We start from the raw sequence: 20333 nt of genomic DNA, 5'->3' as shown, positions 1-20333 counted from the left end.
ACAATTTTAGAATAAAAAAATTATGTAATAAAAAAATCCATCTTAAATTTAAGATAAGACCTGTGCGGCAGTTAATCTCAGTGGTCTAAGGTCAGCAATGATCGAATATGTATTTATTAAATTCAAATTTCAAAAACACCCGTATGCAGAGGAATCGATGGCGATAACAATGGTAACAAACGCGATTATCTTACGAAGTAATTTCCAAACACTGGTTTATAGGGAACAAACAAATGTACCTGTCATTATAAATATTTTGAGACTTCCTTTAACATATAATTCTCTTTGGCAGTATTTAATTTAGTGGATTAAATTATCCATTATTATTTCGTAAAGCCACTTAAGAAGAATCACCTTGTAAATATTTATAAGGATAAACGTTTTTACGTAGTTATAAATTGACCTAAATTTGCCTAAAAAGTACAAGTTGCTTAAGGGCCAATTAAACTAGAGGGTTCGGGGAATAATATGAGTTTTCACATCTGCTTCATTTCACTATTGATACTTGGGTATAATCAATCCCTTCAACATATCAAAGCTGTTTCCATCGGGCTGCACAATTTCTATAGTACCAGTTGGTAATTTCACCTCCAAAAATCCAAAGTCATCGATTCCCACAATTTCGGCCTCTTTTTCCTGATCTTTTTGTAGGCAAATCTTAACAGATTGCCCGCTGTACATAAAAACATGTTAGTAAATGTAATATGCAAATTAAATGTATTTTAAAAATGTTTTAAATTTACCTGTGTAACCATAGCGAATAGTATAATGCATAAAAACTATCAAAGTCTCCGTTTTGTACTTCTCCCAAAAGTCTTTCGATTTCATTGAATATCATGGCAATAAGTAGCTCGTACTTAAGTATAGGTAACTTGTTGTTCGGGACACGGGTATTATATTCTCTTATCAAGTCATTGATGCAAACTGTTGGTCTTGAATTGTTCAAATTAATTCCACTTCCGATATTGACGATGGCTTGGGATCCCTGAAGTGTGGTATTAATGACGAGGCCCCCAATTTTCTGATTTCCATTTGCATAAATGTCATTCGGCCACTTAATGGAAATATCCAGCACCTGAAGGTGATATGAATAAATTAAGTAAAACTCGCCTATCTCCGTAATATTACATATCATAAAATATAAATTGGAACATCAAATATTAACTTAAAAAAATTATTTTTAGTTATAAAATTAAAATATTAAAATAATATCTACCTAATTTCCATTTCCAAATAATAAAATATAAATATTAAAATATTTGACTTATTTCGACTAATAAAATAAAAATGTGAAAATAATTTCTGGATTAATTTTTCAAATAGAATTGAAATATATATGCTATATACACTCGAAGACATAATATAATTACAACATAAGAATAATAATACTTAACGTTCTATTTTTTTTAAATACAGAGGAGTGCCCCTAAGTTTTTCGGATAAGTGCTTTTAGTACATTTTGGTGTGCAGTGAGAAGGAGTCCTCCCGGGTATGGTCACACTTCTCTCGATGCGCTACTTGGGTGTAGAGAAATTTCAACAACAGCCGAGGAACTTGTACAAATTATTGCTTTTTCGCATTGCCTAAGCCGTTTAGAGTTGCGGGCGTTAGCGTGCGCGATAGCCGGAGCACCGAACGTCAAGGTCGCTTGGCGAGGGCCACAATGCGGGGCGGAGTCCCAGCCATTGGTCCCATCGAATCGTCGAGTCCCCGAGGGGGCGTCTGAAAAAATCAATCGGGCTCCACTCCGTCGCGAATAAGCAGGATGAGCAGCAACAACAACGCACCCGCATCGGCTCCAGACACGGGCTCCACCAATGCCAACGATCCCATCTCCGGTTCGCTGTCCGTAGACAGCAACCTGGTTATCATTCAGGACATGATTGATCTCTCGGCCAACCATCTGGAGGGCCTGCGAACGCAGTGCGCGATCAGCTCCACGCTGACGCAGCAGGAGATTCGTTGCCTGGAGTCGAAGCTGGTGCGATACTTCTCCGAGCTGCTGCTGGCGAAGATGCGGCTAAATGAGCGCATCCCGGCCAACGGGCTTGTGCCCCACACAACGGGCAACGAACTGAGGCAATGGCTGCGCGTAGTGGGCCTTAGCCAGGGGACTCTTACCGCCTGCCTTGCTCGCCTGACCACTCTAGAGCAAAGCCTGCGTCTCAGCGACGAGGAGATCCGTCAACTCCTGGCTGACAGCCCCAGCCAGCGAGAGGAGGAGGAACTGCGACGCCTGACCAGGGCCATGCAGAACTTAAGGAAGTGCATGGAGTCGCTGGAGAGCGGTACTGCGGCTAGCAACAACGATCCAGAGCAGTGGCACTGGGACTCCTGGGACAGGCCCACCCACATTCATCGCGGCAGTGTGGGAAACATTGGACTGGGTAACAATTCAACCGCCTCCCCGAGAACCCATCATCGCCAGCATGGTGTCAAGGGAAAGAATTCCGCTCTGGCCAACTCCACCAACTTCAAAAGTGGCCGCCAATCGCCCTCAGCGACAGAAGAGCTGAACAGCACACAGGGTTCCCAGCTGACTTTAACCCTTACGCCCTCGCCACCCAATTCGCCCTTCACGCCTTCCAGTGGGCTGAGCAGCAGCCTTAATGGAACACCACAGAGGAGTCGTGGTACCCCGCCGCCAGCTAGAAAGCACCAGACCTTGCTGAGCCAGAGTCATGTGCAAGTGGACGGGGAGCAATTAGCCCGCAACCGTTTGCCCACTGATCCCAGCCCCGATAGCCACAGCTCCACCAGCTCGGACATCTTTGTGGACCCAAATACTAATGCCAGCTCCGGAGGAAGTTCCTCGAACGTGCTTATGGTGCCATGCTCTCCGGGCGTGGGTCACGTGGGCATGGGTCATGCAATCAAGCATCGTTTCACCAAGGCCCTGGGCTTCATGGCCACCTGTACCCTGTGCCAGAAGCAGGTCTTTCACCGCTGGATGAAGTGCACCGACTGCAAGTACATCTGCCACAAGTCATGCGCACCGCACGTACCGCCCTCCTGTGGACTTCCACGAGAATATGTGGACGAGTTTCGGCACATAAAGGAGCAGGGAGGATACGCCAGTCTGCCGCATGTGCATGGCGCGGCGAAAGGATCCCCTTTGGTAAAAAAGAGCACCCTGGGTAAGCCCTTGCATCAGCAGCACGGCGATAGCAGTTCGCCGAGTTCCAGCTGCACTAGTTCCACGCCCAGCAGTCCGGCGCTGTTCCAGCAAAGGGAGCGCGAGCTGGATCAGGCGGGCAGCAGCTCTAGCGCCAATCTGTTACCTACGCCTTCGCTTGGCAAGCACCAGCCGAGTCAATTCAACTTTCCCAACGTGACGGTGACGAGCAGTGGCGGAAGCGGTGGTGTATCGCTCATCTCCAATGAACCAGTGCCAGAGCAATTCCCCACGGCGCCTGCAACAGCCAACGGAGGACTTGATAGTCTGGTGAGCAGCTCCAACGGGCACATGAGCTCGCTCATCGGTAGCCAAACTTCAAACGCTTCTACTGCGGCCACCTTGACGGGCAGTCTGGTCAATAGCACAACCACCACCAGCACCTGCAGTTTCTTTCCGCGAAAATTGAGCACAGCCGGTGTGGATAAGAGGACGCCGTTCACCAGCGAGTACACGGATACCCACAAGTCAAATGACAGCGACAAGACAGTCTCCTTGTCTGGAAGTGCCAGCACGGACTCGGACCGGACACCCGTTCGTGTGGATTCAACGGAAGACGGAGACTCGGGACAATGGCGCCAGAACTCGATCTCACTCAAGGAATGGGACATCCCGTATGGTGATCTGCTTCTGCTCGAGCGGATAGGGCAGGGACGCTTCGGCACCGTGCATCGAGCCCTTTGGCACGGAGATGTGGCGGTTAAGCTGCTCAACGAGGACTATCTGCAAGACGAACACATGCTGGAGACGTTTCGCAGCGAGGTAGCCAACTTCAAGAACACTCGACACGAGAACCTGGTGCTGTTCATGGGAGCCTGCATGAACCCACCATATTTGGCCATTGTGACTTCATTGTGCAAGGGCAACACCTTGTATACGTATATTCACCAGCGTCGGGAGAAGTTTGCCATGAACCGGACTCTCCTCATTGCCCAGCAGATCGCCCAGGGCATGGGCTACCTGCACGCAAGGGAGATCATCCACAAAGATCTGCGCACCAAGAACATCTTCATCGAGAACGGCAAGGTGATTATCACGGACTTTGGGCTGTTCAGCTCCACCAAGCTGCTCTACTGTGATATGGGCCTAGGAGTGCCCCACAACTGGTTGTGCTACCTGGCGCCGGAGCTAATCCGAGCATTGCAGCCGGAGAAGCCGCGTGGAGAGTGTCTGGAGTTCACCCCATACTCCGATGTCTACTCTTTCGGAACCGTTTGGTACGAGCTAATCTGCGGCGAGTTCACATTCAAGGATCAGCCGGCGGAATCGATCATCTGGCAGGTTGGCCGTGGGATGAAGCAGTCGCTGGCCAACCTGCAGTCTGGACGGGATGTCAAGGACTTGCTGATGCTGTGCTGGACCTACGAGAAGGAGCACCGGCCGCAGTTCGCACGCCTGCTCTCCCTGCTGGAGCATCTTCCCAAGAAGCGTCTGGCGCGCAGTCCCTCCCACCCCGTCAACCTTTCCCGTTCCGCCGAGTCCGTGTTCTGAGGGAACTGCAGCATGGCCACTGTCACTGTCTAGTACAATTTCGATCTACCAACTAAGCTAGCTCGCTTTGTGCCCTCGTCCACTCTACACAAACTCTCTCCCAAGGCGAAGTTCTATCGAGCCGAGCGAAGATTGTAAATACATAAACGTAACTACCAAATTATAGCAATCCATTTTAAAAACTACATACATATGTGTAGGCATGTATCGGGAGCACTCCAGTTGCAGTTGTTAGCAAACGAAACAAAGGCAAATCAAATGTTAACTCGAAAAAGACAAAACGCTTAAATGTTTAAGAGCAGAGGCAAACAGAGAAGGCATAGACATACATATACAAACAAACAAACAAGCACTGTGGCAAACATAAATGTAAACGTTAATCAGGTGAGCAATTTCTAAATTGTTAATTATGTGTAAGAGAACTATATATATATATATATATATATATATATATATATATATATATATACATGTATATACAGCAGCAATGTATTGTATATGACGGACTAGTGTTAAATTAAATATATATTGTGAATTATGTATGGTCAAGTGTATATAGTAAATGGACTTTAAATGCGAAATCGAAACAAAATGTCAAATAAACTTATTAAACCTAAAAAATCACTTTGTGCACTTGGCAGTTTTACAGATCCTGAGGTTCGTCCCATCGTCCCACAGGCGGAGATAATCGAAACAATCTTAACTTAAGATTCAACTAAATGGTAAAACTTTACAGTCTTGACTCACCCCGTACTCTTCATGACTGCGGAGCGAATTAACAATCGCCGTTCCAACAAGGTGCTGCAACAGAGGCAGCCGAGAGCTCAAAGCGCTGTCCATGGTCAGGTGCAGCTGCAGCGAGAACATGGCACAGCCCGGCGGACTAAGCCACTGGAAAGCACAAAGCGATGATTTCAACAAGAACTTAAATCTGGATGCTTCTAGAGTACTAACTTGATTATTTCTGCGACCCACTCCGGACGTCTGCTGCACGGGGAGCACAGCCAGGCCGTGGATGAGCTCCAGGTTGTTTATGAGATGCATGGAGCTGCTGACCACCGGTGCATAGATGACCAGTCGTCCGATGTGTTCCGTCTTAAGATTCTTTAAAATAAGAGGAATTTGGGTTAATTCTGCTATAGACTAGAATTAGAATGCGCTCACATCGAAGTAATCCACGGTGGAGAAGTCATCCGGACAGGAATGTATGAGTATGGGCAGGACATTGTTGTTGGCCACTGGAGGCTTATCGTCCTTGCCACAGAACTTCATCGTCAGGTTCGGCGTTGCTATCACGTTGTCGGATCCGCTGCAGCGCAGACGTAGCTTCTCCAGAAGCTCAAACTTGGCCTGAATAACAAAAAGAGCTAGAATATTGGATTCTGATGCCAAAACAAATGGAGAGACGAACTGACCTCGTGCCGACCTAGGAAATATGCGTGCTTGTAGACAACTCCAGGCTGCGGCTGGTCGACACCGTCTCCACCGCGGACCTGCACATCCAAGTACTTTCCCAGGAGATCCGCAAATATCTCGAGGCGAGTTCGCTCGTTTTGCTTTAGAATGGAGTACTTAGTCTCATCGGATTCAAATTCGCTGGGATTCATTTCCAAGTGCACCTGTTTTTTTTTTTGTTTCATAGGAATGTTTTTTTTTAATATATGTTTGTTATATTTACATGAGCAATCACTTACTTGGGAGAAGACGGCCTTTCCGCCGCTCTGCAGGCTTTTGGCCAACATCAAGCTGGGCGTATTCCAGGTTTCCTCGGTTCCCAGCACATGGACATCCAAATTGTGGCTGTGACCGGCCAGATCCTTCAGTTCCATGGACCTTGGACATACTAGAGCTCTGAGCAGCGTTTCGTGGTTTGATTTGTGTTTTTTTTTCGATTTTTGTTTGTTTTTGGTTTGTTGTTATTTTAGTTATTGGTAGGATGGATTATAATAGTGATAGCACACACATATAGAAGCACACGCAGAAATTTAAGGATTTAGAAGGTAAACGTAGCAGGATGGTGAAAAGGTTTGAAATGCCAAATGTTTATAACACAATTAAACAATTAAATTACATGGATGGCACATTCAATCGATAAAAAACAAGAGTTAAGAGAGCTTACAGAAAACATAGATAGGTTAGTTAGTTAGGCGGATTGAAAACGGAGTTTAGATAGATGGATTACAGTGCACACCGAATCAAATAGAAATTAAGCCATATTTAGAGTAAACGAGACCAATTTGAGCATGAAACATTTGAGAAATAAAATGAGAATTGGAATTGGTTAGAATCGGTTTAGTATAAGAACGATTAATTAGGATTAATTCATTTCATTTCAAGCCCCATTCAGAAAAAGTAATAATATACATAAATGAAACAAGACAGGAGGTTGGTTTCGGCAGGCCGAAGTTCATATACCCTTGCAGAAATTACATATGTATATGTCAAGAAAAAATATAATACAAATTAAAACGGGAATTATATATTCCATTTTTATTTCATTTATTTTTCGATTATTCCTATGGAAGCTATAAGAAATAGAGGACCGATTATTCCCTTTTCTTACTTACATATTTCAGGAGGAAGTCTTTTCATGCAAACAGCTTTAAAACTGAGAGGCTAGAATCCTTAAAACTGGATGAACAGACGGACTTGGCTGGTAAAACTGATCAAGAATGAAGAAAGTGCCTTTTAACCCTTTAAGCCCTGAAAACTTCTGACTGGAAGATATATACCTTCTGCAAGGGTCTAAAAAGTAAAGCGTTATAACTTGGCCTCTTTTTTACAATTTACCCGACGGCTGTGCAATAATCGACTTGAATAGGGCTTTCGGGTGTATAAAACATGCAACATTTCGGTTTCAAATACACTGATACTCAGTTAATGGGCTATTTGTTATTGGCACTATTAAGAAGATCGGCAAGGTTAGCAATGTGTTTTGGTCACTGGCAGTCTGGATGGGAGCAGCAATAGCTACTTACGGTTTGCGAGAGTGCGACTTGGTGGACTCCTCGCTGTCAGTGGAGAAGTGCTTCTTCACCGGCGACGGTTGGTAGCAAAAGATGTGGTGCATCATCTTGACCCGCTGCCACTTGTCATAGGAGAACTGAACCAATTCGTGCTCTCGAACCTGTAGAACACGGGATGGATGTTGGCGAATTTGGGTATATTTTCCACAAAACAGAGTCCTACCTCCGCTGTGCGATAGTTGGGGAGTACAAAGTGCAGTATATCCGAGCACAGGCTTAACACCTTGCCGCCCTGCAGAAAGTAGTCCACCAATATCTGCCCAATTCCGTGTGCCACCGATCCGCAGACGACCAGCAACGCAGTCTGTTCCGTCCAGTATTTTTGAGCCGCTTGCTGAGGCATCAGAGGATAGATCGTGTACACATTGCGCTCCAGCAGCTGCTGCAGAGTGGCCAATGTGGATTCCCGCGCACTGGCGCTGTCTGAGTAGACCAAAACATTCAATGGTTTTGCGTCCTGCAGGCTATCCTTGTTGCGTTGCAGCACAGGACGCGAGGGAGCAGCTCTGGATGACGGAGGAGAATTTAACGGCTTTACCGCCTCAAAGGATTTCCTGGGCTTCGTTGGCTGATCTGATGCCTTATCAGGCTCATCATGTTTACTTAGCATAGGTGGTTTAGCTAAGAAAGCAGCCTTGACGGGAGAGACCTGGACTGCCTCTTTCTTCTGCTGCTGCGCTGCCTGGACAGCCGCTAGTTTCTCTAGTTCGCTTGTCTTTAATGCACCCTTAGTTGGCGTTAACTTGGAGTCCTCTTTGCTTGTGGCTGGCGTGCCCTCGCTCTTGGCAAGAGTGGCGGGTTTGGCATCGCTTTTAGTCGGAAAAGGTTTTGTTGACGTTCCCTTGGCCTCGGCTTTGAGCGAGGCTTCTGTCGTCCTTGCCGGAGACAGATATGCCTTGTTGGTGGGCTCCACCACGGCCACAGCCTTGGCCAAAAGCTCCGAAGTCGGGCGTTGATCATGTGTGGTGGGATCCGATTTCGTTCTTCCCTCAGAGCGATTCCTCTGGTACTCGAACTCGGTGGCCTGGTGCGCCAGCACACCTACGGCACGCAAGTCCTCCATGTGCTTCTTCCATCCATCCTTGTCCAGACCGACGCTTATGCGGGATTGCCGCTTCAGATGCTTGGCCAGAAGCTCAAAGGGCTGCGGATCCCCTTCCCGTTGCACCGCTGGGAGGGAGAAACAATAAATCAGTGGGATTTTTAAGATGAAGTCAAATTCTTAAAACGATTTCAGGTGCAGCTTACACTCAATCCGCAAAAGTGGCAGCTGATCGTTAATGCATAAATTATTTCTCAAGAAAGTCGTTATCAAAAGTTTCGTGAAGTGCTCGACGTCTGTTTCGATGAGCACCGCCAGGTGGGAATCTATTTTCCAAGCAATTAGCTTACCGTAATCTTCCAGCTGATTCATGGGCCGCCGACATGCAAGAAGAAGAAAGGACACACGAGAGGATACCCCTAGTTAGTGTAGTCGTATGTATGTATGTATGACGCCAGCGCTCTAATCGATTCAACCATGTACATCTTAATAAGATTACCGCACGCAACACCGTCCACATTGCGGCGTCACCCGAAGGTCGATTGTCCCTATCTGTTCTCATTATGATGATACAAAGTGGGCTAACTTTAATTACGGTAGCATTCTTAAGATACTTTGGAGTAATATTCGTAGTCCCCCTTTAATGGTGAATTCCAAACTATGTAGTTAAAAGTCCATTAAAAAGCTATTCCTACATCCTGAAGTCTTTGAACTATTCTGTTGCAAATAAACATGTATAAACATGTATTTGTGGACTCCGAATTGTGGCAATTAAACATTTATAACTTGAATTTGCTTAAGCCTTACTGTTTTTTATTGATGGATTTGGAGATTAAAAAAAACGCAACACGCCGTCGGGTTAACTTACCCGTACTGCTGATGTGTCCTCGGAGCTGGGCCGCTGTAGTGGCTCTATGTCGGCCTCAAGGAGCAGCTGCATCCGCTCCTCCCCTTGGGCAGAGAGCGAAACCCGTTGTTGGCGCGGGACGTCCGCCTCCGTGGGCGTGGACGCCGGCGTTAACGTGTCGGCGGCATAGGAGAAGGGAAGCAGACTGGGCGCCGGCGGAAAGCTGATCCAAGGCGTGATGTGTAGCGTTTGCAGCGGACGCAGGCAGCAACCCCGCTGGTTGGCGTGCAGCCACAGGATGTCCGTGACCTTGGCCGCGTTCCGATTGCAGCACAACTCCGAGCTGGCCAGGGCGGGATCTGTGGAGGAAGCAGGCAGTCTATATAAGCGTGAACGCCTTCCAATGACGCCGCCACTTACCGAATCCGTCATCGCTGCCCGATTGGAGGGTATAGAAGGCGATGCTCGAGGGCTGCGCGAGGTGCTCGGCGATCTTGGAGCACGCCTTTTGAATGCGCCAGGACTGCAGGACGGTGGCACTCACGTAATACAGGGTCAACATCGCAGATTTCTGGTGGGTACTGCTTCCTCCGCGGACTCAAAGTTTTTTGGGGACTAATTCAGAAGCCGGGGCACAACTTACATATTGATGGGAACCAAAATCAATGGCGGTTTCGTAATTGGCTCCGATTTTGCTCGGCTGGCGGATTTATCGGTTGCCCAAAGGAGCGCTTCCTGATTCGCCGTTTTTAGCCAGTTGACACACTTTCTGCATTCCCTTGTCCACTGACTTTTATTGTTGATTACTGCATTCTCCAATTCCAATACTCCAATACGCGTATTCCAATATTCCAATATTCTCTATCACGAAAATTAGCGCGAGCAGAGTCGAATTAGAAAATCAAAATAGAAGATAAACTAACTGGACAGTGCTGCCGGCCCGGCGGCTTTCGGTCATATCTGGCGGGTTTTTTTTTTGGCAAGCGTACGTTCGTGTATTTATTTCATTTAATACATTAGGCTTAAAAATAAACCTAAATGAAAACTAAAAGACACACGTATATTTTACAACATCTAGCCTTCCTTACATCGACCAAAAATAAAATAAAACCACATGCACAGAGAGACTTGTGAATTGAGCAGAACAAAAATTATAGCATCACCATAGGGATGCTCTCGTGACGTGACTGTGCGTTTGTACATCACTAGCTATGTCCATTTTTAGTACACTATCGGCGCACGCCGCTTTAAGTTGTCTTCAATTGGCAATAAGTTAGCAAATTGATATCTCACGATTAAACAAAGGTACCCAAAGGTGACCACGGGAGCGGCATGCTGTTGGGCGAATACGACACAACCCGGCGACTCCTTTTCATCGTGGCCGTTCTGCTGATTGTCCTGTATGCGAAGACGTACCTGCTGCCCGGCGAGGATTTGGTCCACAACTAGGGGACTACGGCGTCCCTGCAATAACCGATCCAATTGAGAAGTTGGCGCGATGACGGACCGTAGGGTGTCGTACTTCTACAACGCGGACGTGGGCAACTTCCACTATGGAGCCGGGCATCCCATGAAGCCGCAACGCCTGGCGGTCACTCACAGCCTGGTAATGAACTACGGACTGCACAAGAAAATGAAGATCTACAGGCCGTACAAGTGAGTTGGCGGAGAGGTGTGTCTGTGCCGCGTAAATTATACTAATCCGGAATTCTTTGCAGGGCCAGTGCGCAGGACATGCTCCGCTTCCACAGCGACGAGTACATCGCCTACTTACAGCAGGTGACTCCACAAAACATTCAGTGCAATTGTGAGTTGAAGAGGAAGTCGCCCAATTGGAATAACATTTAGAATAATCTGATAATTTTCTGTTCTTAAGCCGTGGCCTATACGAAGTACCTGGCGCACTTCAGCGTAGGCGAGGACTGTCCCGTGTTCGATGGCCTCTTCGACTTCTGTGCAATGTACACGGGTGCCTCGCTGGAGGGAGCCCAGAAGCTGAACCACAACCACAGCGACATATGCATAAACTGGTCGGGCGGACTGCATCACGCCAAGAAGTTCGAGGCAAGCGGATTCTGCTACGTGAATGACATCGTCATCGGCATTCTGGAGCTGCTTAAGTACCATCCTCGGGTGCTCTACATCGACATCGATGTGCACCACGGCGACGGGGTGCAGGAGGCGTTCTACCTTACGGACCGAGTGATGACGGCTTCGTTCCACAAATACGGAAACTACTTTTTTCCCGGCACGGGAGACATGTACGAGATAGGCGCCGAATCGGGACGATACTACAGCGTTAATGTGCCGCTAAAGGAGGGCATTGATGACCAGAGCTATTTTCAGGTGTTCAAACCCATAATTTCTGCCATTATGGACTTCTACCGGCCCACGGCTATCGTTTTGCAGTGTGGCGCGGATTCACTAGCTGGAGATCGACTAGGTTGCTTCTCCCTGAGCACCAAGGGACATGGTGAGTGTGTCAAATTTGTGAAGGAACTGAACGTACCCACATTGGTGGTCGGAGGCGGTGGCTACACCTTACGGAACGTGGCCCGCTGCTGGACGCACGAGACCTCGCTGCTGGTGGACCAAGACATTGAAAATGACCTACCCGCCACCGAGTATTACGACTTTTTCGCCCCCGACTTTACACTCCATCCAGAGATTAACTCACGCCAAGATAATGCTAACTCAAAGCAGTATCTTGAACTCATCGTTAAGCATGTGTATGAAAACCTTAAGATGTGCCAGCACTCGCCCAGCGTCCAAATGGTGCAGACCCCGCCTGATGTGGACTTGGAGGAGCTGCGCAGCAACCGGGAGGAGGCGAGTGATCCCGACGTGCGAATATCCGTAGCCGATGAGGACAAGCTGGTTGATGCTAAGAACGAGTTCTACGACGGCGATCAGGACCAAGACAAGCCCGATTCGGCAGAAAGTTAGTATTGGATAATGTAGAATAAGGATTCGAGTTTAGCGTAAGCAGTAAAGAGTATCAGCTTATTTTGTAACATCGTTTGGAACTATTTTTTTTGGAAGTAGCGCGTAGAAGACAATAGGTTTTAAAATCGACAGACACACATTTATTTGGGATGCATAATGGTACTTAATAGGAGGATTACATTAGTGACACATTGCTGGATCGGCGGAAGATCACCAACCAGTTGTGGTATTGGCCAGTCGTCGCATTCTGCGCGTGTTGCGGTCCTGGTCGCGGATTTTCTTCTCCATTTCGGCGTCGGTAAGCGTCTCTAGGAATGGCGCCCATGCGTCAGCGTCGCTGGGATTCCGGAAGGGCACATCAATCGTTGATAGAGGGGCCTCGCTGAAGGCGTACGTTCGACAGTGCCACGATAGCTGACCCCTAATGCTGTAGGCAATGGCCGTAACAAACTCTCCTCCCAATCCCAATTCCGCACAGAGTTTAATGGCAAACTCCTCGGGGTTGTTGTTCTTCTCGGACATGTCCCACTCGACCTGGTCGACGAGCGAGGTGTTGCCCACGTGAATGTTCAGCTTAACAATGACCCGCTGGTCGCAGGTCTCCTCGAGGATGGGGGGATCGTTGGGAAAGGCTTCGATCTGCTGTCGGATGGCCTGTGCAATAGCCGGCACAAAGGGCAGGGGATTGAGGTCCAGGTCGTCGCACAGCACCTCGGCAAACTGCTCCGGAGTAATCATGCTCTCGTTCTTGTTCCACGTGAAGGTGTCGCGCAGCTTTTGACCCTCTAGCTCCATGTCCAGTCGAATGGGCACCAGGCACTCCTTCTGCGCCGCATTCTCCAGGCTAGCCGTGGGATCCGTGTCGTCGAAACACATCGGGAATGTGCGAACCTTCTTCGTGTGCACTCGGTTTCGGTTGATTGGCGTGGCCTGTGGCACTGCGTCCAGGTGGCTGGAGTTCGGCATCGTGGGCACATACTGTGGCTGCTTCTTTGACTTGCTCTCCCGCGGCACTGGCGTATCGGAAGTGTTCACGGAGACGGCGCGATACCTGGGACGGAGATTCATGGTTAGTTAAATCAACTGTTAGCAAATTGACTGATTGGCCCTGCAAGCAGGCAAAATTTACCCAACATTCTGACAATAATACAATTCTCCGTGCTCAATTGGAAATCGTTGTCAATCATACAGACTATTGTGGCAGCTTTGCCAAAAATGTCTATGACATTTTTCCATATTTTTTCAAAATAACTGGGCAGTGTGTGGCTATGTGTGTTTGTATACGTCTTCACTTCAGAATGATAAGTGGTTTTTAACTAAGTGGTCATTAACAATGTTACTAAAATGAAGAATCTTCAGCCAAATGTACACATGTCTTATATTTGATAAAAGGATTACTTGATACCATTGGATTAAACATTTAAAAACAAACGTTTAAGTAGGACTAGTAGGAAGTAGATATCAACGAAGTTAATTGGAATTTTTAGGAAAGGCCCTATTTAGTTACTATTCTGGGGACATTACTTAGGTAAGACGCCCACTTACTTTTCATCGTTGCCGGCCATGATATCATCCACCTCTACGGCGCGGAGCAGCGATACAGAGCTGGCTAAGATGTGGGAGCTGAGGCCGGACTCAGCCAGCCGCTTGCGCTCCTCGTTGGACAGGACGATGCGGGTCATTCCCGGGTACTTCTTGTACAGAATGCCGCGGAAGTGGCGCATGTAGTTGCCCACTTCCGAGCCCACGTAGTAGTACTCGCCGCCCTCCTCCAGCTGGAAGGCCACCGGCTTGTCCCCGTATGTCTGCAGTGCCATGTTGGGTATATTTTCTTCTGTGGTCTCTCAATGCCCTGTTTCTGGCAGGGATTCCTTGTTAATATTCCGCGACTTAAATTTTCTTGGCGCATACACAAACACAGACATGTACATGGCGTCTATTGCGGGAGTGTTGGAAAACGAGCGGGTGCCACCAACGCAATTTAGTACTGGCGCCTTTTAGCTACAAAACGCTAAATAAAAAGCTGAAAGTATTTTTCGTTATAATTACTCGATTAAATGATAAAATTATAATTCATAAAGAAACATATTTAGTTATTATTATTTTTTTTTAATTATACATCTCTGAATAAATATAGAAACAACAAGAAACAAATATTATTAAAATGTATAAGTTAAGTTATAAGTTATAAAATTATATTTACGGTTAGACTGCCATCACTGCCACAAAAACCCGTGCAACACTAGTTCCCATGCGCGAAAACATATTCGTTACTTATTTTTAAGATCGCTTTAAAGATGTCATTCTTACGCAGTGCTGTTGGTCTCCTGGCTCGTGTCAAGCTCTTGGAGGGCTCACCGACTGGTGAGTAACCCGGATTCACCTAATGCCAGTCAGTAATCGTGATTTTCGGCAGTGCAAACGAGGCGCCACATCAAGCGATGGGTTTCGCCAACGTTACGTGAGCTCGCCCACCGGCAGAAGAAACTAGGACCACAAAAGCCAGAGCGGCGTTCTGGGTTCGTGGAGTGGAACCAGCGATCGGAGCTCTTCGCGTTCGGCAAGCGTTTGGGCGAATCCTTTGAATTGTCGGAGCTGCAGCGTGCTTTTACAGAGAAATCGTTTGCAGAGCGGGAGGAGGATCGTCGTCGGCAGCTAGGCATTGAGGAGTCTGACCTCCAGATGCCTCACAATAGCGATCTGGTCGAGAAGGGCCAACAAATTGCCCGTGCCTACGTTGAGGCCTTCCTGCAGCACCAGTTACCGAAGGTCCCTAATGAAGGACTCCAGGCGATCGCCAGTTATCTACTTAGCACCGAAACGCTTGCTCACGTCTCGACCCACCTGGGCACAAAGGATCTGATACAGTCTACGGAATACCCGCCCTCGGCCGAAAGTCAGGCCAAATCTTTACACGCAGTTATTGGCGCCCTGGCCAGTTCCAGTGGAATCGAGAGGGCTTTCATTTTTGTACGCGATTTCATCTGCACGCAACTGAATCAAAAGGACCTGTTGGAGGTGTGGACTCCCCAGGAACCAATCCAGCTGCTGGAGAAGATATGCCAGGAGCGAAAGCTGGGCGAAGCGGAGCCCCGCCTGCTTGGAGACTGCGGAAAGAACACTGTGCTAGCCGCCTACCAAGTAGGCATCTACGCCAACCGGCAGCTACTGGGCAAGGGATTCGGTGAAGATGTGAAAACAGCCACAGAGACTGCGGCACTCGACGCTCTGCAGAGCATCTTTGACACCCGCGACAACCGGAGACCCTTTGACTTTGCCATTCAGCTAGAACCAAAGACCGTGCGACTTGGCTGAGAATCAAAACTGGCTCTGCGTCCTTGTTGATTATTGTAATTTGCACTAAACACATGTACGCATGCATTGTCAGAAAAGATTGCGTTTTAAAATCATTTAACTACGGGTGAACAACTGCCTCTTAATCGCTATCGTCGCGCTTTTTATCGTGGGCACTGGGCGTGGCCGGTGTGGGCGTCCCTAGGTCGTCCGGCTTGCTCTCCAGTGAGAAGGGCGGAATCTTGCAATCGAAGGAGTATCCGTCTTCGCGCTCCAGCCGGAAGGTGCCCCACATATGGCCGCTGGGAGCCTGCAGGCTCACATGGCTGCTGTACTGAAAGGCGGGCAGCCGGGGGCTCAGAATGGGCTCCTGGCCCACCACTCCTCTTCCGCGCACCGTCTCCAGGGTTCCAGACAGTGAGAAAATGCGCCAGTGGCGCTCGCGCAGCTGCACGCTCAGCTCGCCGAGGTTCTCCAGTCGGATGCAGTAGCGCCACTGGAAAGGTACTTTATGACGTTAAACTAAAGAAAGGAGTTTCTTATTAACGCACCCAGTAGACCGAACTAGCAGGCGTCTCCCGGCAACCCATGTAGAAGGGAATCACGGTAATGCGCACGTTCTCCGTGGTCTCCTTGTGTACATCGCTCATGTCCAGCCAGGGATGGTTCTTCTCCTGCCACGCCTTCAGAGTGTCCTGGCCCACAAATGGCGGGTCCGCGTCCGGAGCGTGCGTAAGGAACTTATCGAACAGCTCGTGCTGCAGCGGACTCTTCTCGCTGGAGCTGTAAGGCATGATGTCCTCGTGGGCCACGTAGTCCAGCCCGGGGATGGCGTAGAGGCTGCGGTTGGAGTCCTGGTTGCCGAGAAAGGTGACCGCCTCGGTCTGGGCGCGCTGAAAGACACGAAATGCCAACTTAGAAAACGAAGGAAGCAAAACTAGACCCATCTTACAATGTACGGGCAATCGCGGGTGTCTATGAGCACCTGATAAAAGGTTTGCACCTTGCCCTTGACCTCTTTGGGATCCACTTGGGAGGTGGTACCCAGGTTTGTGGTGCCTGTACTTTCAGCCGCGTTCGTCTCAAAGGCGGTCGAGGTGGGGGCATCGGCGCTCTGAGCGGTAGCAGCCGTTGGGGAAGCGGAGGTGTTGGCCTTCACGCGGAGCGAAGCCTCTTTGGTGCGGTTCTGCTGCGTCGGATTGGCGCTCGTAGTCGTGGTGGCGCTAATCTTGCCAGGATTGTGCAGATCCCGGTCGTAGACGCGGGCTGTCCAGGGGAAGAGTATAACGCCGCGGTAGCCGAAGATGCGGTGCAGGAATAGTTGGCCCGTCTCGTACCGGTCGTCGCGGGCATCCACCAGGCGACCCACCTCAGCCAGTCTGTACAAATGACGTGTTATGCAATTTTCAGGAGGATTCAGGACCCCACTCACTTGGTCGGATACACCGCCTGCTTCTTGACGCCACGCCGCAGCAGGATGTCCACCCTGTGGAGCATGGGACATCGCTGGTCCCACTTGAACACTTGCACCAACAAGCTCATCGCGGCGCATCCAAAGTTCGGAAAGCTCGGAGACCCGTGGAGCACCTTTTCGAGTTCGGAGCGGTAGCTGCGCGCGCGGTTTATGCAACAATCTGCAGCTTCTTTCGGCGATCAGTTCTCAGGTTCGGTTCGATCTAGCAGGGCACATGTGCTTCTAAATTTTGTGGCTGTCTCTAAAATCCCAACATTGTTATGAACATTTTGATGTTGTTTTCGGCACTGAAAAAAAACTCTATGCGATTGCGCGAGTCGGCGATAACCACATTCGTTTGTCGATAACATTTCAGGGGCAAATCTGTCAGAATTTGTATTTAAATTTGAAAATAATTAAATCTGTAATCTAAATATAAAACAAGAGATTACAAGACTAGTTTTAGTCCAATCAAGAACAATTATGTACACCTTAGAGAATCGAAGATGACTTTTTCTGCGTTTTAATACGAATCTTGTATACCCCATTACTCTGCAGATAGTGTTACTTGCTTTTTCTATTCAGCGGAATAAATTTACCATATTAAAGGATATATTTATCTATAATTTATCCCTTTTATTCTTTAAAATGTGGTTAGTTGGCAAAAGCTTGGTAAAACTAAAAATGTAAAATTACAGAGGAAAACAATTATATTTAATAATTTCATACATAAAGTTGAATGTTAGAAAGGAACCATCTAAATGAGCCTAAGCAGTTGTTTTTTATAGTTTTAACAGAGAAGAGCATATGGTTTCTTCAACCCGATTTAAACTAACCCATGTTTCGTATCTTGAGTATGCATAAACTGTGAATACAAATTAAAATTTAAACAATGTATTGTCTTATTTTTACTAAGGGTTTTCTTTTCAACTGAGGTTTATTTTGCCCCTAACAGCACACTTTCGAGCAACGGCGCGCTGTTTCACTTAACATATCGCGTTTTTGTGGCGTCTAGAGGCAGCCACACTATTTCCTTCTTTTCGCTTTCGTTTCCGGCGAAGTAAGTAAATTAAATTTCTCTGTATATTTTCCTTTAATAATATTCTGTTTTTGTTTTTAGCGGTGTTAATACATTCATCGAACAACAAGGTGGGTTTCCGCGGACACCATAATGGGAGTCTGTACACCGGAAAAACGGCAAATAATCATGGAATAACCTGCAAACGCCAACCCACGTGCACAAAAATCTACTGGCGAACTTTATCTGTGATTTTTTGTGACTAAGTGGTTCCTTGGGACAACCCAGGATAGGAGTACCCTACGGGCACTGCCCGATTCGTAATAGCACCTCGATGCCGTCCAAAAGTTCCATGCTTCGCACAGTGCACATTGATTGCAAAATTTCAGCGTTCATTTTTGGCCTCCGCTTTTCTTGTTGTTTTTAACGTGATTTCAATAACTTCTTGTGGAAGATTAATAAGTGATCCGTGTTATCAGTTTTTGTTTTTATCATTAAATGTTGCCCCAGGCCGGTCGGGTACAGGAATTTTCACCAGACTCCGCTTTATTTTTATATAAAATGATGTTTTTAATGTACTGTTGCCCAGAGCTGTGCACCTCAATATCTTCAATGTTTAAAGTACTTTTCGTTTAATCAAATGCATGCAAATGATCGAAACCCTCAAGCCCCAACGAATACCTATGATGAATGCCTACGGCTCTAAAGATTATCTTTTCTCATCCACAGCTAAGCCATGGCCGACACACAAGCCAAGTCCACTACTGCGCCCAAGGCCGCCAAGGCCCAGAAGGCTCCCAAGGCCGTCAAGGCGCCTAAGGCCGAGAAGCCCGCCGCCTCAGAGGCTAAAGTTTCCGCCAAGAAGTACAAGCGTCACGGACGCCTCTTCGCCAAGGCCGTCTTCACCGGCTACAAGCGTGGTCTGAGGAACCAGCACGAGAACCAGGCCATCCTCAAGGTATGTCTATACTTCAATGTGATGGGTCCGGACTTCACAGAGTTTTTCAAATAATAATTAATACATTCCAGTTCTGTAAAAACATTTTAGTAATGTAATTGATTAACCAACATATTACATTGCAGATTGAGGGCGCCCGCCGCAAGGAGCACGGATCCTTCTACGTTGGGAAGCGTTGCGTCTATGTCTACAAGGCCGAGACCAAGAAGTGCGTGCCGCAGCATCCCGAGCGCAAGACCCGCGTCCGCGCTGTCTGGGGCAAGGTCACCCGCATCCACGGCAACACCGGCGCTGTGCGTGCCCGTTTCAACAGGAACCTGCCCGGTCATGCCATGGGCCACCGCATCCGCATCGTTAGTTCAAACACACCTTTTCTGTCCGACAATTGGGTTGTATTAACATGCCTTCTTTTTTCTTGCAGATGCTGTACCCATCAAGGATTTAAGTTAATATCCGACTTGAATTACTGACCTGCAGGAGTAAAAAATCCGTTTTACATTAAATGAAACACTTTAAATTTAATTAAAACGCAACTTGGCTTTTTTATTAAGGCGAGATACCGATTGAAAGTTGACGGTAATCTGTATATCGATTGATGGCTGTTCGGTTTGACTTTCCCTACTGCAATGAATTATCTTTTGGCGGGACCATCCACTTCGCATTAAAATCCATTTATATTGATCTTAAGTAGCAGATGAAGACGATGGAAACGTTTTAGAGTACGAATTGAATGTGGATTTCGAGACTCTTGGCTAATGTCGTTCCTTTAGATCAGACATACCACTTCTACCATAATAGATTTTAATTAGTTTTGAAAATCTCAAAACTATTTTTTGTATTGCCAAAGTCAACGAATACTGTAGTGTGTACTACTAACGAATCTTTTCGCAAGGACACTAGGGGTGTATGGCGTAGCCTTTCTGCTCGAAAATCATACGAATTCAAGTTTCTGTTAATCAACAATGCGGTTTCTAAAAAAATCAAGGAAATGGTTTCATAGTAATCAAAAGTTTTTTAAAAAGAATAAATGTTGTAATAAACGTTTCTATATTATGACGAATATACCACCTAACATATTTTTAG

The 20333-nt window shown here is 47.3% G+C and overlaps 8 protein-coding genes across 15 annotated transcripts; 5 read left to right on the top strand and 3 right to left on the bottom strand.

Annotated features, from left to right (window-relative positions):
• Positions 1 to 9: 9 nt before the first annotated feature.
• Positions 10 to 10504, bottom strand: Hcs (Holocarboxylase synthetase). Of its 4 annotated transcripts, none has more exons than NM_001300246.1 (12): positions 10002 to 10504; positions 9603 to 9940; positions 8941 to 9097; positions 7856 to 8862; positions 7645 to 7793; positions 6361 to 6517; positions 6082 to 6285; positions 5831 to 6016; positions 5621 to 5770; positions 5414 to 5557; positions 744 to 1075; positions 10 to 673 (listed from the first exon to the last, which is right to left on the bottom strand). In NM_001300246.1, the coding sequence occupies exons 1-12, from the start codon at positions 10141 to 10143 to the stop codon at positions 496 to 498; spliced, it is 3144 nt and encodes a 1047-aa protein (NP_001287175.1). In that variant the 5' UTR covers positions 10144 to 10504; the 3' UTR covers positions 10 to 495. The 4 variants fall into 4 exon arrangements, with proteins under 4 accessions (NP_001287175.1, NP_649542.1, NP_001287176.1 ...); NM_141285.2 differs by having other exon boundaries at positions 6361 to 6499; NM_001300247.1 differs by having other exon boundaries at positions 9085 to 9097.
• ksr (kinase suppressor of ras) lies at positions 1497 to 7013 on the top strand. 4 transcript variants are annotated; one of them, NM_001300248.1, is made up of 2 exons: positions 1497 to 5050; positions 5308 to 6312. In NM_001300248.1, exon 1 carries the CDS (start codon positions 1766 to 1768, stop codon positions 4664 to 4666), a length of 2901 nt encoding a protein of 966 aa, NP_001287177.1. In that variant the 5' UTR covers positions 1497 to 1765; the 3' UTR covers positions 4667 to 5050; positions 5308 to 6312. The 4 variants fall into 4 exon arrangements, with proteins under 4 accessions (NP_001287177.1, NP_001287178.1, NP_524236.2 ...); NM_001300249.1 differs by having other exon boundaries at positions 1497 to 7013; NM_079512.3 differs by lacking the exon at positions 5308 to 6312 and having other exon boundaries at positions 1497 to 5096.
• A 298-nt stretch (positions 10505 to 10802) lies between the features above and the next one.
• On the top strand, positions 10803 to 12593 carry CG45100 (uncharacterized protein). The gene is made up of 3 exons (NM_001300245.1): positions 10803 to 11237; positions 11300 to 11388; positions 11458 to 12593. Exon 1 carries the CDS (start codon positions 10914 to 10916, stop codon positions 11028 to 11030), a length of 117 nt encoding a protein of 38 aa, NP_001287174.1. The 5' UTR covers positions 10803 to 10913; the 3' UTR covers positions 11031 to 11237; positions 11300 to 11388; positions 11458 to 12593.
• HDAC3 (Histone deacetylase 3) lies at positions 10803 to 12593 on the top strand. Its single transcript, NM_143721.4, has 3 exons — positions 10803 to 11237; positions 11300 to 11388; positions 11458 to 12593. The coding sequence occupies exons 1-3, from the start codon at positions 11080 to 11082 to the stop codon at positions 12525 to 12527; spliced, it is 1317 nt and encodes a 438-aa protein (NP_651978.2). The 5' UTR covers positions 10803 to 11079; the 3' UTR covers positions 12528 to 12593.
• Positions 12594 to 12648: 55 nt separating this feature from the next.
• On the bottom strand, positions 12649 to 14477 carry Snr1 (Snf5-related 1). Its single transcript, NM_169055.3, has 2 exons — positions 14073 to 14477; positions 12649 to 13578 (listed from the first exon to the last, which is right to left on the bottom strand). Exons 1-2 carry the CDS (start codon positions 14342 to 14344, stop codon positions 12738 to 12740), a joined length of 1113 nt encoding a protein of 370 aa, NP_730935.1. The 5' UTR covers positions 14345 to 14477; the 3' UTR covers positions 12649 to 12737.
• A 289-nt stretch (positions 14478 to 14766) lies between these two features.
• On the top strand, positions 14767 to 15940 carry mRpL44 (mitochondrial ribosomal protein L44). The gene is made up of 2 exons (NM_141284.4): positions 14767 to 14891; positions 14944 to 15940. Exons 1-2 carry the CDS (start codon positions 14825 to 14827, stop codon positions 15840 to 15842), a joined length of 966 nt encoding a protein of 321 aa, NP_649541.1. The 5' UTR covers positions 14767 to 14824; the 3' UTR covers positions 15843 to 15940.
• On the bottom strand, positions 15837 to 17625 carry POLDIP2 (Polymerase (DNA-directed), delta interacting protein 2). Of its 2 annotated transcripts, NM_141283.4 has the most exons (4): positions 17254 to 17625; positions 16774 to 17200; positions 16373 to 16714; positions 15864 to 16317 (listed from the first exon to the last, which is right to left on the bottom strand). In NM_141283.4, exons 1-4 carry the CDS (start codon positions 17361 to 17363, stop codon positions 15964 to 15966), a joined length of 1233 nt encoding a protein of 410 aa, NP_649540.1. In that variant the 5' UTR covers positions 17364 to 17625; the 3' UTR covers positions 15864 to 15963. The 2 variants fall into 2 exon arrangements, with proteins under 2 accessions (NP_730934.1, NP_649540.1); NM_169054.2 differs by having other exon boundaries at positions 15837 to 16317; positions 16774 to 17589.
• A 676-nt stretch (positions 17626 to 18301) lies between these two features.
• RpL35A (Ribosomal protein L35A) lies at positions 18302 to 19773 on the top strand. The gene is made up of 5 exons (NM_141282.3): positions 18302 to 18334; positions 18395 to 18423; positions 19022 to 19250; positions 19376 to 19603; positions 19672 to 19773. The coding sequence occupies exons 3-5, from the start codon at positions 19029 to 19031 to the stop codon at positions 19693 to 19695; spliced, it is 474 nt and encodes a 157-aa protein (NP_649539.1). The 5' UTR covers positions 18302 to 18334; positions 18395 to 18423; positions 19022 to 19028; the 3' UTR covers positions 19696 to 19773.
• Positions 19774 to 20333: the final 560 nt, after the last annotated feature.

This window comes from Drosophila melanogaster, chromosome 3R, assembly GCF_000001215.4.
Source record: "Drosophila melanogaster chromosome 3R".
NCBI lineage: Eukaryota > Metazoa > Arthropoda > Insecta > Diptera > Drosophilidae > Drosophila > Drosophila melanogaster.
This window is presented reverse-complemented; position numbering and strand designations above follow the sequence as displayed.

Bases quoted from the DNA above. Each gene is read 5' to 3' on its own strand.
- RpL35A (NM_141282.3), top strand. From the start codon at position 19,029: ATGGCCGACACACAAGCCAAGTCCACTACTGCGCCCAAGGCCGCCAAG. The intron at 19,251-19,375 runs GTATGTCTATAC...ATTACATTGCAG, and splicing joins AGAACCAGGCCATCCTCAAG to ATTGAGGGCGCCCGCCGCAA. The intron at 19,604-19,671 runs GTTAGTTCAAAC...TTTTTCTTGCAG, and splicing joins TGGGCCACCGCATCCGCATC to ATGCTGTACCCATCAAGGAT.
- ksr (NM_001300249.1), top strand. From the start codon at position 1,766: ATGAGCAGCAACAACAACGCACCCGCATCGGCTCCAGACACGGGCTCC.
- Hcs (NM_001300246.1), bottom strand. From the start codon at position 10,143: ATGTTGACCCTGTATTACGTGAGTGCCACCGTCCTGCAGTCCTGGCGC. The intron at 7,794-7,855 runs GTAGGACTCTGT...CGTGTTCTACAG, and splicing joins CCAACTATCGCACAGCGGAG to GTTCGAGAGCACGAATTGGT. The intron at 6,286-6,360 runs GTAAGTGATTGC...AAAAAAAAACAG, and splicing joins GAAAGGCCGTCTTCTCCCAA to GTGCACTTGGAAATGAATCC.
- Snr1 (NM_169055.3), bottom strand. From the start codon at position 14,344: ATGGCACTGCAGACATACGGGGACAAGCCGGTGGCCTTCCAGCTGGAG. The intron at 13,579-14,072 runs GTAAGTGGGCGT...TCTCCGTCCCAG, and splicing joins ATGGCCGGCAACGATGAAAA to GTATCGCGCCGTCTCCGTGA.
- mRpL44 (NM_141284.4), top strand. From the start codon at position 14,825: ATGTCATTCTTACGCAGTGCTGTTGGTCTCCTGGCTCGTGTCAAGCTC. The intron at 14,892-14,943 runs GTGAGTAACCCG...GATTTTCGGCAG, and splicing joins CTTGGAGGGCTCACCGACTG to TGCAAACGAGGCGCCACATC.
- POLDIP2 (NM_169054.2), bottom strand. From the start codon at position 17,373: ATGCGCCGCGATGAGCTTGTTGGTGCAAGTGTTCAAGTGGGACCAGCG. The intron at 16,715-16,773 runs GTAAGATGGGTC...CGTGTCTTTCAG, and splicing joins CCCGCGATTGCCCGTACATT to CGCGCCCAGACCGAGGCGGT. The intron at 16,318-16,372 runs GTGCGTTAATAA...GTACCTTTCCAG, and splicing joins CTGCTAGTTCGGTCTACTGG to TGGCGCTACTGCATCCGACT.